Genomic DNA, 18,216 nt, shown 5'->3' on the forward strand with positions numbered 1-18,216 from the left:
CCGCCAGCCTGCCCGGTGACCGGCCACCCAGCAACACCACTTAACCCCAGGGAATCCCCTCAACACTCCCAAAGGTAGGGAGGCTGGGGGATTACATTTAAAAAAAATGTGTGTGTGTGTGTGTGTGTGTTAGAGTGTGTGTGTGTGTTAGTGTTAGAGTGTATGTGTGTGCGTTAGTGTTAGAGTGTGTGTGTGTGTGTGTGTCAGTGAGTGTGTTACTATGTGTGTGTTACTGAGTGTGTTAGTTTGTGTGCGTCTGTTAGTGAGTCTGTTTGGTGTCTGTTAGTGAGTGTGTGTTTTGTAAGTGAGTGTGTATGTGTATTGTAATGGATCGCCTGGCACCCCGACTGGGTACCTCCGTTAATGGATGCTCCTAGCGCTTCCTGAGGACTCCAAGCACTCTGGCAGACACCACAATCACCGAATCAGAGAAGCATATGAATCCTCTCAAGCCTCTGAATGCTGTAGACAGTTGAATAGGAACCATACGAATAGGTTTGCACTCCTAGCAGTCAAACTGGAACAGCATGCAATAAATCCTCCCCCCCAATAATGAGACGACACTTCACTTTGAGGGTTAAGCAGGAACTCTCCACTGGCACATCCAGCCTGGCTTTTATTACAATTGTACACATACAGGCCACACCCAGGGGGAGGCATAAAATAACCAGTCAGATACATGGTACAACCCACACATCCCCTCCCCTCAGATAACCAGTTAACATAATTATACAGCCAGGAAAACTACAGTTTTTATACATGTGCTATAACTTTAAATCCATACATCCAATCTTCCTAAAAGATTACTACATATTTAGAATCAGCACACTTTAAACATACACCCTTCCAAAAATCAGCCAAATCCCTCCAGTGGATCAAAAGTTAGCTGGAGGTCCCTTTATGACCGACCGTAAGCACATTTTCCTGCCCAAAACAGTTCCATAGATTTGGGCTCTGCGGTCGGTCAATTTCATGCGGAAAAACGACCATTTCGAACGGGACTTAGTCTCTGGAGCTGAAAAACGAAGTGTAGGAGAAGGTAAGGGTTCGGTAAAATGTGTAGCCGATTTCAGTTCCACAGAATCTTTAGCATACACCGCTGACCGCGTTCGACTGAACAAAGATGGCTGCCGCCACGTGTTCGTTTGCACGAACTGCGGCCACCCAGTGGTCGGCAATTAACCTGCAGTAACCTCACAGCCTGGGAGGTAAATTGCCTGCACACTTTAACTTCTGGGTGGTCCGCCTGTGTGGTACTTGGTTCAGTAAGCTCTATTTACTGAACCAAGAGGGAGAAAGCCAGGGGCAAGTTATTTTACAGGTCTGGGGACTTAGTCTTAAAGGAGCATTGTTCACCAAAGTTACAAGATGTCCCCAGACGGTTCTTAAAGGGCCATACACACTGGATAAAAGTCCATACGTTTTCAGGGGCCATAGTCTTAAAGGGTATTGGTACCCAAAGTCTCAATATGTCCCCAGACAGTTCTTAAAGGGCCAGCAGCAGTACAATAAAATACCATTCACTGTGCTTAAAGGGCCAGCAGTCGCACAATAAAATACAATATGCCCCAAATAACCCCGGGGCCATAGTCAACAGGTAGGAGGTGGGCAAACAGGCTTCTCCAGGGCCCAGTGGCGAGGTTGGTTTCACCACATTTCTCCCCTTTTCCAAACAGACTAACAGGGTATCTGACCTCTTGCCGGTCAGTGCCCTTGTTAGTCCCGCAGCCCACCCACAAAGCAGAAAAAACAGTACAGCCCACCCACAATAAATGGTTACTACACCTGGGTAGAGGAGAATCTTGTCCATGTCCAGGTGCCTCACCACGGCTGTGTGGGGGACCGGTAGGCTGCCTTGGTGGGTTGCTGAGTGGGCAGAGACCAGCGGTACTCTGTCCTGGTGCCAGCACTACCACCGGAGTAGTCTGGTTGGAGCCTGGTTGCTGGAGATGGACTGTCTCCCCCTTGGATACACAGCTCTGTCGTGGGGGGGTAGGACCGACCATCCCTACCCCCTGTGTGGTAAGTGCAGAGACCACGGTCCCATCTGCACCGGTGGGGGGCTTACAGTCTCCCCCTGGTACATTAAACTGCCGCTGGGGAGAGGGGGTAACAAGCTCCTCTCCCGATAGAACACTCTGCCCATTGATGATCCGCCGCTGGGGAGAGGTGGTAACAATCTCCTCTCCCATACATACTTCTAGTTTTTGCGGAGGGAGACCGACTGTCTCTCCTCCCAATACAGAGTCCTGCTGCTGGGGAAAGGAGACTGGGCTCTCTATTCCCTGCTGGATACTCTGCCGCTGGGGACTGGAGACTGGGCTCCCGATTCCCAACAAATAACACTGCCGCTGGAGAATGGAGACTGGGCTCCCCATTCCCGAAAAATCACGCTGCCGCTGGGGAGGGAGGACACTGCTCTCCTCTCCCTGCTCTTCACACCGCCTTCCTGGCAAATCACTCTGCTGCTGGGGGGCAGGAACAACTACCTCTGCCCCCTATAACTCAGCCTGCCGCTGGGGAGGGAGGACGCTGCTCTCCTCTCCCTGTACTTCACATTGCCCTCCTGGCATATCACTCTGCTGCTGGGGGGCAGGAACAACAACCTCTGCCCCCTGTAACTCAGCCTGCCGCTGGGGAGGGAGGAGGCTGCTCTCCTCTCCCTGCACTTCACATTGCCCTCCTGGCATATCACTCTGCTGCTGGGGGGCAGGAACAACTACCTCTGCCCCCTGTAACTCAGCCTGCCACTGGGGAGGGAGGAGGCTGCTCTCCTCTCCCTGCACTTCACATTGCCCTCCTGGCATATCACTCTGCTGCTGGGGGGCAGGAACAACTACCTCTGCCCCCTGTAACTCAGCCTGCCGCTGGGGAGGGAGGACACTGCTCTCCTCTCCCTGCACTTTACACTGCCGCTGGGGAATGGAGACTGGGCTCCCAATTCCCTGCAGGACCGGTGGAGAGACCTCGGTCCCATCTCCACTGGCCACCTGGGGTTCTTCCCAGTAAAACTGTGCCATCTCGTCCCCTCTGAATGGGTCTGGCTCTGGGTCTGTCCTGCTGCTCTCCTGCTGAGCCTTCTCATAATATTGGAACAGCTGCTGGTAGCCCTGTTCTAGCTCCATCTCCCGGGTCACCAGGTGGACCAGGTCTTGCTCAATTTCATGAGTGTCATCCCAGTCATACCTGCTCTCCCTCCACCCCAAGAGATCACTGAACTGGTCTTGTGTAGGGCTCCCAAATTCAAGCTCTGAAAAGGACTCCCATAACAAACCAGGACCATCAAACTCCTCTCCCTCTGGCTTGTCATGCTCGGCTGTCCAGGGCAGGTACTGTGCAACATACCACCAAAGCGCCTGGTAGGCATCCTCCAGCCACATCTCCTGCCATACCCGGAGCTCCAATTCTTTTACCCATTCCTCCCTGGGCTGCTCTCCCAGGAAGGGCATCCGCAGGGCTAGTCGCTTCTGCAAACGCTGATCTTCCTTGGGAAGTCTCTTACCCTGTTGGTATTCCACAATGCCCAGTGCCTGGTACCAGATGCCTCTACGGACTGCATATCGGTCCTCCATGGCATCCTCATCGAACTCTACTGCTGGTTCCATGCTGGTGCTGTCAGGGTCGCTGTACTCAGACATGCGTTGCCCTCAAATTGTAAAATCCAGAGCAATGGTGTCTCCTGTAGCTGTCCTTCTGGCTGTAGGAACGATCCCGCCGCTTGCCACCAATTGTAACGGACCGTGTGCAAAAAACAGGTGTGAGGAAGGCTGAACTTGATGGACGCAAGTCTCTTTTCAGCTATCTAACTATGTAACTATGTTTCAGCATAAAAGGGGAAAAATCCGTTTAGGCGATAATCCCCTTTTCCCAAAAAGGCACAGCTACTGTAAAAGCACCAAAACTCACAAATTTGGATATAGGTGAATACATCAAACTCCCGAACTGCATACCAGGGAATAAGATAGCACTCCAAACTGGAACATCACGAATAGCTGCTAGCAGACGAACAGGAAAAGCAGACATCAGCTTACATTCCTAGCAATCAATCTTCCAGCAGCATACAGTGAATCCCCCCAAGAACGAGACAAGGCTCCGTGTTGAAGGTCAAGCAGTGGTCTGTTTATTCAGGGCTACCTGCCCCTGTATTTATGCAGGTCTCCCACCTGGTGGACACTCCCCTAGGGGACCAGATGGAAGACTGAAACAGCAGACAGACATGTATCAGATTAGTACATACAGCCACAATACCTTCCCACCATGCATCTTGGTTTCCTCCTCTCTGTCCTGGAGATAATTAATGAAGTAGTTCAATTATCTCCCAGGACAAAGGCCAGATCCATTATGCATGTGGGGACACAAACGCAGTAAGATGCTTTAAAATATATATAGTTACTTGTTACACATTAAATAGGGACATGTTACATATCCCCAGATAGCTCAGGTCTGGGTGCACATTATTAGGTGAATGGCACCCAGACTACACGAATACAGTTTAATCGCCATGGAGCCAAAGTCTTTAATCACACGAATAGGCTCCATGGCATAGCTATCTGGGTTACCACAGTTCACATAAGAATACCGAATGAACGGCTGTTCGGCTACATCCCCACGAACAGGAACCAGGAGACGGACGGCTCAGCGGTGTTCGTGCAAATAAGTGTCCGTTTATAGTTCCATAAGTTAGGTGCCGAACACCGCTGGCCGTACGGTACTTGTAAAATGGCCGCCGCCACGTGTTCGGTCGACGAACAAAGACCACCCTGGATTAGTCAATTAGGCTGCGGTTAACCGCAGCTTCATGGAGGTAAATTGAGGGCACACTCCAGCTCCCGGGTGGCCTGGCAATCGGTAGTTTGTTCGGTAGATAAAATCTACCGAACACCCCGGCAGAAAAGGCACGAATAAGCCTTTCTGCAGGGCAAATAAGTATTTTACAGTCTGGCCCATAGTCCAAAGGCAGCAGGCGGGCAACCAGGCTCCTCCAATACAATGTGGCGAGATTGGTTTCGTCACATGTATGTCTGTCAGTGAGTGTGTATGTATGTCTGTCACTAAGTGTGTCTGTCAGTAAATGTGTGTGTCTGTTAGCTAGTGTGTATGCGTCTGTTCGTGAGAGTGTGTATGTGTGTGTCTGTTAGCTAGTGTGTATGCGTCTGTTCGTGAGAGTGTGTGTGTCTTCAGCACTTACCTTTCTCCAGCGCCGGACTCCATGGGTGCTGGGGATCCCTCCGTCCCGATCTGCCTCTCAGCTACGAATGCGCATGCTCGGCAAGCACATTCAAACCGCCAATAGGAAAGCATTACTCAATGCTTTCCTATGGATGTTCAGCGTCTTCTCACTGTGATTTTCACAGTGAGAATCGCAGAAGCTTCTCTAGCAGCTGTCAATGCGACAGCCACTAGAGGCTGGATTAACCCTCAGTGAAACATAGCAGTTTCTCTGAAACTGCTATGTTTTCAGCTGCAGGGTTAAAACTAGAGGGACATGGCACCAAGATCACTTCATTGAGCTGATGTGATCTGGGTGTCTATAGTGGTACTTTAAGTGTATGTGTATCTGCATGCACTGGCGTACATACCGCGGTCGCAGGGGTCACAGCCCTGCGACCCCTGCGACCAGGTGCCCGCCGCCATGTGTTGCAGCCCCAGCCCGCACAGAGTAAGCACGGGGGGTGGGGGGGCACGGTTCAGTTTTTGCACCGGGCCCCATGGGTTGTGTGTACGCCACTGACAGTATACCTAACAGCAGTGCAATACATGGCGCTTTTACAAAGTGCAATAAATACTAAAGTGCAGCTAGTTATCACTGTGGAATTAATCACGAGAGTTCCACACAATAAAAACCACAGTAAACAAAAAAAGTGAACAGCGCACAACAAAATATTGTAATGGTGGGTTATATCTTACTTAATCCATAAGTGCAATGACATGCAACCCTCTTAAAATGTGTATTACAAAATAAAATAAAAGCACACATATAGCCCAAAATCTAGTATAACTATCCCTGCAGAAATGAGGAAACAGGTAATACTTGGATAAAATTATTCTTTTATTGTATCATACTTACATTTTTTTGAGTTTGTTAAAATAACTGATTCAGGTAGTACAGCATATGTGTGATAGTTGTAGTTCCATACAGAGTAAGTGACAGCTATTTGCTCATTAGTAGGAGAAACAGGAGAAGGCAACACCAGTTAAGGTAAGATAAACAATATATATATATATTTTTTTTATTCTTTATTTTTGCAGTGCATTTTGAGAATAACATACAAGCGTGAGGTACCCCGACGGCAATCCTCAAGCATATTTGCAACACATATAACAATGGGGTAGACCAGTATGCATGCACAATTTTAAATTTATAGTCTCTTACAATAGGTTATGTTAAAACAAGCTAAACAATATTTATTTAACAAACAATATAAAAATCTTACATGCAAGTTACTAGTGTGCCATAGAGTATAAGTCCACAGTAATAGAACAAAGCACATTGCGTTTCAACGCTCCTTGCATCTTCCTCACATGCCTACAAAGTCCTATATGATATTCCCAGCTTTTAAATTGAATTTGGCGCCAAAAACTAGTATCTAGACACGCCCCCTTGGCTCCCATAGTCAATCTTAATACAGTTACACCTATTATCCTCTTCATGGCTGCCATCTTGGTACTCGCGTGGTGCGACATGTCACTTCCCGTGGCCATTTTGATTTTTAAAAAAATTTCATCTTTATTCCACTTTTACAAAAACAGGGAAGGGGGGAAACCCTACTAGCCCATATGGAGCAGCCTTCACTGAGAGCAACACTATTGCTTTTGAGGATTTTAAAGGAACACTATAACCTGCAAAATCAAATGCAGGGATACTCAAGGTGGGAGACAGGGAACTCCTGGCACCATACCAGTACGTGCTTGGAGTGTTCCTTTAACTATTGAAATTTAAAGGTTAGGGATGAAACATAGTTGAAGTAATCATACATCCGGCAACTTATAAAAAAAATAGAAGTTTTGTATAATTTCTGAATGATGCTGAAATGCTTGGTTGATATACACATTTTTTTACAACAAAATCTGAATGACAATGGTCAATTTGGAGAAATTTTCCATTTCAGCAATTTTTTCCTCTGTTTTTCCATTTGGATTTAATTTGCAAAACAACTTTGGAGTTTGGTGAATAAACACACATAAACTATAAACATACAACACACACATCTATATTCTCAAACATTAGCTATGTAGAGATATGGAAGGGAGGGAGACATGGGGGAGAGACATAGAGGGAAAAAGACATGGATGGAAGGGGGAAGACGAGACATGGATGAAAGAGGGTAGAAGCGAGTGGAGTGGAGTGTGCAGCCACACATTTACTATGCCTAGAGATTGCAGAGGGACTAGGGAGTAAGCAGAGCGGACAGTGCGGCTACCAACCGGACTGAGACTGCAGTTTGCAGAGGGACTGAGGGACTCAGTGGAGCAGACACTTCAGACAGTGGCATTGCTACTGAGATAGTAAGTAACATGAGGCAAAGCTTTTGAGTGAATTACATATATGTACCCAGGATTACATATTGTTTGCATGAAAATGATACAAGTAATTTAACCCCTTAAGGACGGCGGGCATGCTATGCCGTCCTTGGGGACCCGGCTCTAAATGCCGGCGGGTGGCATAGCACGTCCCAGCTGTCCATGGGGACTTACCTGCTCGCCGGCGATCCCACGTCGGTGATTGCGATGGGGGACTTGCCTGGCATCCCAGGCCGTTGCCCTGCTGCTGATCCGGCCCTCCTGGGCCATGTGATCGTGAGGTCCTTGCGAGGACCTCCCGCTCACATGGACGGAATGTATATATCTAGATACATAAGTATATACTTATATATCACTATATATATATATATATATTTGTGTACGGGATTATGAAAAGGGGCGTACATTCCAAGTAGGTTAAGTTTTAACAAATAATAGTCGGTTGAGGTGTGCCGAAACCGACGAGCGGCTAGGCCTGTAAAAAAGGGGGCCCGCCTGGTTATAATGATATGTGAAGAGGGTGTGGTGGGAGGGGAGCTTCCGGAATCGACGAAGACAGGTGAGTAGGGGTTTGCTGGGTTTATATATGCCTAAATCCCTCCCACAACTTCAGGCATACGCCTTCTATTTGTGTACGGGATTATGAAAAGGGGCGTACATTCCAAGTAGGTTAAGTTTTAACAAATAATAGTCGGTTGAGGTGTGCCGAAACCGACGAGCGGCTAGGCCTGTAAAAAAGAGGCCAAAAAGTAAGTAACTTTTATATATTTATTAACACCACAACAATAAACATTATTTAGACATATTGTGAAAAGCGAGTCTGATCTCTTTCTCTGGGTTTGGAATGTACCGGTTATACACTGCAGATTTCCAGCGTCCCATTTTCTTTATTATGTGTGATGGGACATGATTACTTGAAGCCGTGGTGGCTGCTCCGATTCGAAACGAGTGTCCTGAGAAGGAGTTTGGGTTGAGGCTAAGTCTAAGTAACAATGAACGTATGTATAGCATGAAATGTTTCGTCGTGAGAGGTTTTCCTTGTAGGGACAAAAGCGGCAGTTCTGGATTCCTAATCTGTTGACTTACCAGGTTATCCAGCACCTGGACTGGGCAACATTTAGACCCTGTAGGGAAATACTTAACCTCCACGGGGGGGCCTGTTTGATTTGTTTTTGTACGGGGAATAACTAAAATATAATGATCATTTATTTTGGACAAATTTCTCTGTTTAAGGCAAGTGTCTGTGTCTGTTATTTTTTCTACTGAAAACTCTTTGGGCCGTAGGAATCCGAAAAAAGCCAAATAAGCTGCGGATTTAATTATCAGATTAGTAGTGCGATCAAAAGGACCTTTATCTAAGAGTTCAGAGATTTTCTCAAAGATGTTACTATCAATTGGGAGTCTCTCAAGGGTTTTATGGTTATTTAGTCTCTGGATACCTTTAAGAACGTTTTTAATTGGGTATGTGGACAAGAAAGGGGTCTTATCGGGATAGATAGTAAGCATGAAGTGTTGTATACCTGTTAAGTATAGTTTGATGGTGTTGTAAGCAAGCTTTAATGAGGTGTGGCAAAAAGTTGAAAATGCAACCATAGTTTCTACTGAAAATCGATTTATTATGTTAAAGTTGCGTACAAAATTATTAAACATTTCAAATGCCCTATTGTACGCTCTTTTTGTGTTTGCCGATAACCCGGCCTGTGCTAGAATTCTACCCTGGGCCAATAACTGATCTAAAGCATGATTAGATCTGCAAACTGTGGGGGAGTTTTGGGTTGCTTGTTCGCAGTAGGGTGAAGGCGGAAAAATTCCTGAAAATTGAAACGTGATAATGCGTCAGCAGCGTTATTGAACATTCCTGGAACATGTATACAACAAATGTAAAACTGCCAGTTTGCTGCTAACCAGGTGAGCCTCCTAACTAACTTCATGATAGACAGGGACTGAGACCGGCCTTTGTTAATTATATTGCAGGCTGCTATGTTATCCGAAAAACACTTAACCGCCTTACCCCTCCAATTTCCAGCCCAAATGTGTGCTGCTGCTACTATGGGAAAGATTTCGAATAACGCTGAGGTGTTGTCGAAGTTATCTAGTGTGTTAGTCTCAGGCGGCCAACTGTCAAATACCCATTCGTCCCCAAATATTGCTGCGTACCCGACTGAAGCTGCAGCATCTGTCCAGATAACTGGGGAATCGTCGGAGATGGGAGGAATGAACAATGACCTACCATTCCACGAGGACAAGAATAGTTTCCACATTTCTAGGTCAGCCCTTGCTGAATTGTCTAAACTGATCTTTGTGTCGTCGTCAGGGAGGCCGTGTAGTAGCGAGAGTAACCTGGAGATAAAAGATCTGCCTTGCGGGATAACTCTCATGGCAAAGTTAAGAGAGCCCAGGAGAGACTGTAATTCTTTCCTGGTGCAAGACCCGAGGTTGGTGCAGGTGTGAATGCAATCTAAAATCCTGTCCACCTTGATTTGAGGGAGGCTGGTTTGCATGGATACAGAATTGATCGTGATCCCTAAAAAGGTGATTTCAGTATCGGGACCCTCAGTCTTATTTGCGGCTATGGGAACACCAAGTTCCTCAAATAAGGAGAGTGCCCTATGTAGGCTGAGCGGTGTGCAGTAGTGAGGTTCTATATACAGAAAATCGTCGAGGTAGTGGATTACTACTGGGCATCTGGACTCGTTGAGTAACAGCCAATTCAGGGTCTCTGCAAACAAGTCAAAAAGTTTCGGGCTACTTTTTGAGCCAAAGGTCAGCCTGGTAGCAAAATAATATTCCCCTTGCCATTTGACCCCGTGTAGGTGCCAGAGCGACTGCATAATAGGTAGCAGCTTAAAAGCATTCGAGATATCCGTTTTGCTCAACCAGGCTGCCTTACCGAGGTTGACAATGGCTTGAATGGCATCGTCTATCTTGGCGTACTGCAGTGAGAAGTCTTCGGATGGAATAAGGGAATTTAAACTTGGGGAGGTGGAAGAGTGCGGTGCAGAGAAGTCAATTATTAACCTCCTTTTGTCGTTGAATTTACCCGTGGCTATACCTAAAGGACTTGTCCTCCAGGACGTGAAAGGTGGTGTGGTGAAGGGACCTATCATGAAACCATTTTCCACCTCTTTGTCGAGGAGAAGTTTTAGACTGGCTGGGTCGGATATTGCTGACTGCAGGTTGGGGCATTCTAGTGTGCCTGAAGGGAGTGCCACAAAACCTGTGTGAAAGCCTTTGGTGAAACCAGAAATGAGAAAGTCCGCTAATTGAGAAGAAGGATGTGCAGTCAGGTAGCGTTGCAAACTTGGTACATTTATTGGAGTAATTGCCTTTTTTGGAAACAGTTTGTTCGGGCACATCGTTTTTGCGTGTGCCCTGAAACAGACAGAACAAACGTGGAGCAATCTACATGCGCTATAACTACATCCCCCTTCATGAAAGTTATTACAAACCTGCGTTTTCCCGAGAAACACTATGGGTCTGCCTAATTTGTCCTTCATTTCCCTTTGACTAGAATAGTCTGGGTTAGCGAAACTAGTAGATGGACTAACTGCGGTACTAGGACAAAAGTTCGAAGTATGAGAAGCTGAAGCGCAAATTGCACATGCTGGTGTCCTAAGCCCGGCGAAATGCCTACAAAATAATTCAGTGTCCAAGTGACTCCAATCAGTGGGAGTGTTGAACTGTGCCAGGGATGCGGCTGATCTGGCTGAAAAGGACTTGTGGTAGTCGTAGAATGCATAACCACCGTACTTGTAGGCTAGGTCCACCAGCTTGTGCAAATATAAGTCCAGCTCTTCCCTACGGTGCGGGAAAGCGGAGCAGATTACGTCTCGATATAACCCAAAGGCTAATACGAACTCGGGAATATTAAGTTTTTTATTAAGCCTAGGGTCCCTGGCTTTCATCACTAGTGATATATCTTCAAAGGTGTAAGCCCTGTTTTCGATAACATCCTGTGATGCGATGAGGAGGGAAGCTAAGTTAACATCCTTCCCTTCTATTATGTCCCGTCTAAGGTTTTGTGGGATTAAATGAACAGGATTAATTATATTAGACTTTTTGACAGGAGTATTAGTGGAGTTACCTCCTAAGTCGGACTCTGGTTGTACCAGAGGAACCTGAACTTCCGAAATGCCGGACCGACCAGAGGCTTCCAGGGTATCTAGCCTGGTACTAATGCCGGCTACAGAGGAGACCAAAGAGGACATCATGCTCCGCAGTTCAGCTAAACTATTCTGTATAGAACCGTCAGAACTAGGGCCTGGTGAATCCTCCGTAATTTGGGCGTTAAGCAAACGGAAGAGTTCAGCTTTCCTGGCTGTAGCCGGGAAGGGAATATTCCTCCTATTGAGCTCGGCCGTAATCTTTGGAATAGTCCAGGATCTGTAGCTGGATGAGGCACTAGGTTGTCTTGGCTGGGAGCTAGATCTGGACGGAGTGCTTGCGACTGATTGTTCATCGTCTGGAACCGAGGCTGTTGACATGCTACGGCATGAAAGGAAACTTAGAGTTAAAATTATTATTTTTTTTTTTTTTTTTTTTATGCGTGCGTGTGTGTGCTGGTTGGCTAGCTAGTGCCACCGTGGCGAAGCAATTAAACTAGGTTGGTGACTAGTGAGGCCCTGCTAAGTGCCAAGTGGCTTGAGAGGCTCTATGAGTTGGCGCGAGGGGATTTGAGGCCACTGAGCGTTGTGGCGGGGTGTTGGCCTCTCGGTGGGAAGTAACCATAAGACAGACTGGGGGTGACTGGTGAGGCCCTCTCTATACAAAATGCGAGGCGGCTAACTATGATTTGGCCCGAGGGGCGTAGTACCTCCGAGATGAGGATGGGAGTTGGCCTCGCGGGACCACTAACCTAGGCGAAGAAGCCAGGGGAAGATTACCGCTATTGGGCTCCTAAAACCCTAGCAACCAGCAACGACTAACTGGACGGGAGAATAGCGGCGACTGAACGTGCTCGTGATGTAATATATTAGACTTACCTGAACGATGAATTAGTGACAGGATTAACCTAAGATGACCTAGAGAGTAATTTACTGTCGGCTTGTACTGCTGACGTCCCGAATTGCAGAAAAAACGGACACAGGTGATGTTAGATAAAATAGAAAAGAAACAAGCCAATTTTAGTTTATGAAAATTTTACCGACTCTTATTAGTAGTGAGCAAGGTAGGAAGGAATAACGTAGTGTAGGAAGGGAAATATTACTAACCAAACCGTAACTTGTAACACAGCTTTAATTGAAGAACGTATCCTGGAAGAACCCCTGTAATTTTTAAAACAAAGCATACGGAGGAGACCCATAAATTTAACAAAAAATAAAAAAAATTAATTTAGCAAGTAAATAAAAATATACACATACTAGGTTTAACCCATTTGTATATCCCATAACAACTGCTAGTGAAATTCAAGATAAGGTAATGTGTAGGACTTAATGTTAACCCAAACTATTGCCCAATCTGTCACCATAACTCGCTACACCAAACTATAATACCTTCCTGTTATGCAGAAACGTACAAGTACTTGAATTGGTTGCAAATTAGGAATGTCATATGTGTATAAAAGCATGCCGCTCTAAGGAAAAATAACTAGTTTAGTAATACCAATACAGACCGAAAATTATGAAAATTTGAGGAAAGAATAGCGTTATGGAGGATAAGTGATTGTACAGTAGTTAACAGATGCGTTGGTTCGAAAGGCGTTTATTGAAACGTGAGTAAGATAAATTGTGAGCTGTTTAAGGTAGCCGAATGCGAATGCACAACTGACATGAATTAATTATCTAAGGAAGTGGAACTTACGGTTGTCGGGGACTTTACTGAATGCCAGCGTTCTCGTGGAAACAGTGCTGACCGGCGGGCTGTGCGAACGTCGCGGACGAATGACGTCAGAGGGTCTGTGAAGCGGAATGAAGGCGAGCTTCCGGAATCGACGAAGACAGGTGAGTAGGGGTTTGCTGGGTTTATATATGCCTAAATCCCTCCCACAACTTCAGGCATACGCCTTCTATATATATATATATATATATATAATTTCGTTCTATTATTTCGTTCTACAACTCAGGGACTCCAGGGACTTTCATTTGCTAGTACTATATTTAACCCTGTAGCTTTCCAAGACACCATAAAACCTGTACACAGGGTACTGTTTTACTTGGAAGACTTCGCTGAACACAAATATTTGTTTTTTAAAATAGTAAAATGTATTACAACAATGATATCGTTAGTGAAAGTGACATGTTTTTCCTTTTTTCCTCACAAATGGCACTTACACTGACGATATAATTGTTGTGATACGTTTTACTGTTTTGAAACACTAATATTTGTGTTCAGAGAAGTACCCCTCATGTACAGGTTTTAAGGTGTTTTCAAAAGTTAGAGTCAAATATAAGGATTGCGTTTCAGTTTTTTCACATTGAAATTCGCCAGATTGGATACGTTGCCTTTGAGACCGTATGGTAGCCCAGGAATGAAAATTACACCCATAATGGACTACCATTTACAATAGTAGACAACCCAAGGTATTGCAAATGGGGTATGTCCAGTATTTTTTAGAAGCCACTTAGTCACAAACACTGGCCAAAATTTGCGTTCAAATTAGTTTTTTGCATTTTTCACACACAAACAAATATTAACGCTAACTTTGTTTGTGACCAAGTGGCTACTAAAAAAGACTGGACAGACTGGGGGGTAATTCTCATTACTGGGCTACCATACGGCTCAAAGGCAACATAACCAATCTGGCGAATTTCAATGTGAAAAAAATGAAAAATTTAACATGCTATATTTGACCCTGTAACTTGCAAAAACACCGTAAAACCTGTACATAGGGGGTACTGTTTTACATGTGGGACATCAATGAAAACAAATATGTGTATTTTATTGCAGTAAAAGCAAACAGTATTATGACATTCACAGATAAAATGTCAAGTTGAACTAAAAAAATAAAATTTCTTATTTTCTCCCATTTTTTAAAATATTTTATTCATATTAAATTATGTATCATAGCTACATATTTGATGTTAAATGAAAGCTCTGTTTCCCCTGAATAAAATGAAATATAATTAGTGTGGGTGCACTTAATATAAAAAAGAGGTGAATAGACAAAAAGTCAAATTGCAAGTTTTGTTTTTGTTTTGTTTTGATCACAACATGTACATTTTGCTCAGTCCTTAAGGGTTAATTTTGTGTTGGTCTACGTCAAACTCTTTTTTTCTTTTCTTTTTTTTTGTGCGGCCCACATAAACTTAAGCCTTGTATATTTGGCCCGGGTTAGCCTATGAGTTTGACATGCATGCTCTAGAGTCATATATTTGTTCATACTGCTTCATCTAATTTTATAACCATCATATTTTGTCTTTTACAGATGACCAATACAAATGACAGCGGTGAACTTGACATCTATGACAATGGGGATGAGTTCGATGAGAATGAAAGCTCAAAGCTTCACAGTTTATTTTTACCTATTGCTTATTCTATCATTTGCATTTTTGGACTGATTGGAAACTTGCTCATCCTCGTCATATTTATTTTTTATGAGAAAGTCAAAACGCTTACTGACATATTTTTGGTAAACTTGGCAACTGCAGACATTCTGTTCCTCTGTACGTTTCCATTCCTTGCCTACCAGTCTGCCAAGAGCTGGATCTTTGGTGAAGTTATGTGCAGAATTATTCGAGGTGCATACCGAATCAATTTATTCACTTCAATGTTAACCCTTACATGTATCACCTTTGACAGATTTATTTCTATAACTCAGGCTACTAAGTTAAACCATGTTCAATTATATAAACATAAGTGGGGTGGAGGAATTTGTACAGCAGTGTGGATATTGTCTGTATTTTTGGCTATACCACAGTTTAAACACAGTACAACTGGACCTTTTAATAATATCTGTAATGAAATATATGACAATTCTGTTATTGAGGTTTTAGTTACATCTATTCAAATGGCAGTTGGATTTTATGTGCCATTAATAGCAATGCTTATTTGTTATACTTTTATCATAAACACTTTGATAAATGCAAGTAGTTTTCAGAAGCCCAAGTCTTTCAAAATAATTGTTACTTTAGTAGTAGTATTTATTGCTACACAGTTGCCTTTCAATGTTGTAATACTTCTTTATACTTTAGGTACTAAGTTCCGCACACAGACTTCTTTTGTAAAAGCATTGATTATAAGTGAAGTCATTGCTTACCTGCATGCATGTCTTAACCCAATTTTATATTTCTTTGTTGGGATAAAATTTCGCAAAAATTTCTGGAAAATTCTTAAAGATTTAGGATTAGTAAAGCATTTCAATGAACGTACAAATAATCTCAAGACTACAGAAGCAGACTCAAAAAATATCTCTGCTTCAACAAACGTAGAAGCAATTTGTATGAACCAGACTTAAAGGTACACTCAAAACACCATAACCAGCACATAACAGTGCAGTTTTTATGGTGCAAGGAGTGGCCTGGCATCTGCCCACTGTAAGGAGTCAAGTCATTTTCCAATGGTTTGGCTTTTTACCTGGAGTCTACTAGGTGCCACTTCCCATCTCCTCTATAGCTTAGAGAGCCACAAGCTTACTCTCATTAGCTTATGTTTGCTTTCCTAAATTAAGCCTTGCATGTAAGGGCTAGCACATTGGCTGAAAGTGTCAGTGGATTGTTTTAGCCATGTTCTGCACTGCCAAGCTTAGCTCAGTGAAAAGAGTTTTCAGCTGTCACTGTGCAGTAGTGGAATGGGGAAGCTGCATCTGGTGGTCTCAGAGTTAGAAGTCTAAAATGGTTTGACTCCTTACATGGGTACTCATGGCACCTTAACCAATACAGCGCACTATAGTGGTTATGGTGCTTGAGATGTTTGTTTAAAAAAAACTAAGAAAAACAGTTAATCCTTAATCATGTACCATATAGCATAATAGCTTAAACGCTTTGAATGTTAACCTACATCCTTCTGCATAGTGCGTTTTTATGGAAGTTGAATTTGTGTAGAAATGGTAAGGAGTTCAATTATTAATTAAAAAGCTTTTATTTAAACAAATGACTATTTGTTGCATTCAGGTGTTAAGGTCTTCTTTAAATATATACATGTGAACTCTTCAGGTTCAGCACCCATCGTGTTCATTTAGTAACATACATTTAATTAACTACCACAATCAAATTTGTTGTTGAAATGTTTAATCACACTTGAGTGCTCTATCAATATATACTAATTTCCAATAAATAATACATTCCAAGTGGAGTTTAAAAAACAAACCTATCTCAATTAAGTTGTTATGGTGCCATGAGGTCTCGAGCACCATCTTAAGAAAAATAAGTCCCTATAAGGGACTTGGTGGCTTGTTACAGGAACCTAGCGGGGTTAACCCTATAAGGCAATAATGAAAAAACTGGAGTGTCTATTGGGCTAATATAGACCCAAAAGGCACAATGAGGTCCCTTTAAATAATCAAAATAAATAATTAAAAAATTACAGTTTATTGAATATACTTATAAATACAGGGACTATGCAAAATAAAATGAAAAGAACAAATTAAAAAAGCCAATAAGGCTTTGTGGGTAATGAGGGAGGGTAAACAGAGGATCACTTAAGTGAATCAATGTAGATATACAATGAGCAAAAACTGGAGGAAAAGGCTCTATGGTTCCTTTAAGTGAAAAAGAAAACAGAATCAGAATGGCTTAAATTGTTGCTTGAAAAAGCCAGGCTGTTTGCTTTTTAGACAGATACAACATTTAACCTGAACACAAGCAGCACAACACCTTTACAGACACTTTTATTTTAACATATAACTTTTTCCTCTTGCGCAATCATTTCTACCACCAGGTGTGGGGCAATGCGATGGGGACAACTTGCATCTTGGTTGGTGGGAGAGGAATACAGTTTTTTTTCTGGTGTCTAAGTCTTTTTTTTACTCTATCTTTTTATGAAAAAGGTACATAGATGACATCCTCATTGTCACTCTTTAGCGAATTTGTGGCACACTTGAATACCAATAACTTGAACCTCAGGTTTACGATAGAGATAGATACCCCTTCCCTGAACTTCCTCGACTGCCTGCTCACTATAACTGACACACTGGGGATCAAAACAACCCTCTTTAGGAAACCCTTGTCCACTAATACAATGTTAAGATGGGATAGATACCATCCTATCACACTTAAAAGAGGCATTCCAGTAGGTCAGTACCTAAGACTAAAGAGAAACTATACACCAATTGATGATTTAAAGACAAAAGCGATTGAGGAGGTTCAGGGAGAAGGGGTTATCCAAACAGATGCCTGAAGAAGGCTTATCAACGAGCTCTGGCCTGGGAATGAGAGACACTTCTCGAAGACACATCTAGGAAAGAGACCTCCAAATTGATAAGGTGTGTGGCAAGTTTTGAGGATGGGACGTTGCCAAGAAAACATTAGAGAGATTCTGGCCAATCCTAACTCAGGATCCACATCTGTCTGAAGTCTTATCCCCCACATCTATCTGAAGTCATCTGGCCAGTCCTAACTCAGGATCTACATCTGTCTGAAGTCTTATTACAGAGTAGCTGTAACTGCTAGAAGGGGAATAAATCTTAAGGATAAATCTTAAATCTTAAGGACTTCTTAAGGACTTCTTGAATAAATCTTAAATCTTAAGGACTTCTTGTCCCTAGCCACTTGTCCAACTGTAGGAAAAATAAAAACTGGCTTTCAGTGATGGGCACTTATC

At 43.6% G+C, this 18,216-nt stretch overlaps 1 protein-coding gene across 1 annotated transcript in view; it reads left to right on the forward strand.

Annotated features, from left to right (window-relative positions):
* LOC134607988 (C-X-C chemokine receptor type 6-like) overlaps positions 1-16,500 on the forward strand; it is a 33,703-nt gene extending 17,203 nt beyond the window's left edge. The window contains exon 2 of the mRNA XM_063450607.1: positions 14,885-16,500. Within this exon, the coding sequence (XP_063306677.1) occupies positions 14,885-15,913 (1,029 nt within the window). The 3' untranslated portion in view covers positions 15,914-16,500. The remainder of the gene's footprint in view (positions 1-14,884) is intronic.
* Positions 16,501-18,216: the final 1,716 nt, after the last annotated feature.

The sequence above is a fragment of the Pelobates fuscus genome, chromosome 4 (genome assembly GCF_036172605.1).
Source record: "Pelobates fuscus isolate aPelFus1 chromosome 4, aPelFus1.pri, whole genome shotgun sequence".
NCBI lineage: Eukaryota > Metazoa > Chordata > Amphibia > Anura > Pelobatidae > Pelobates > Pelobates fuscus.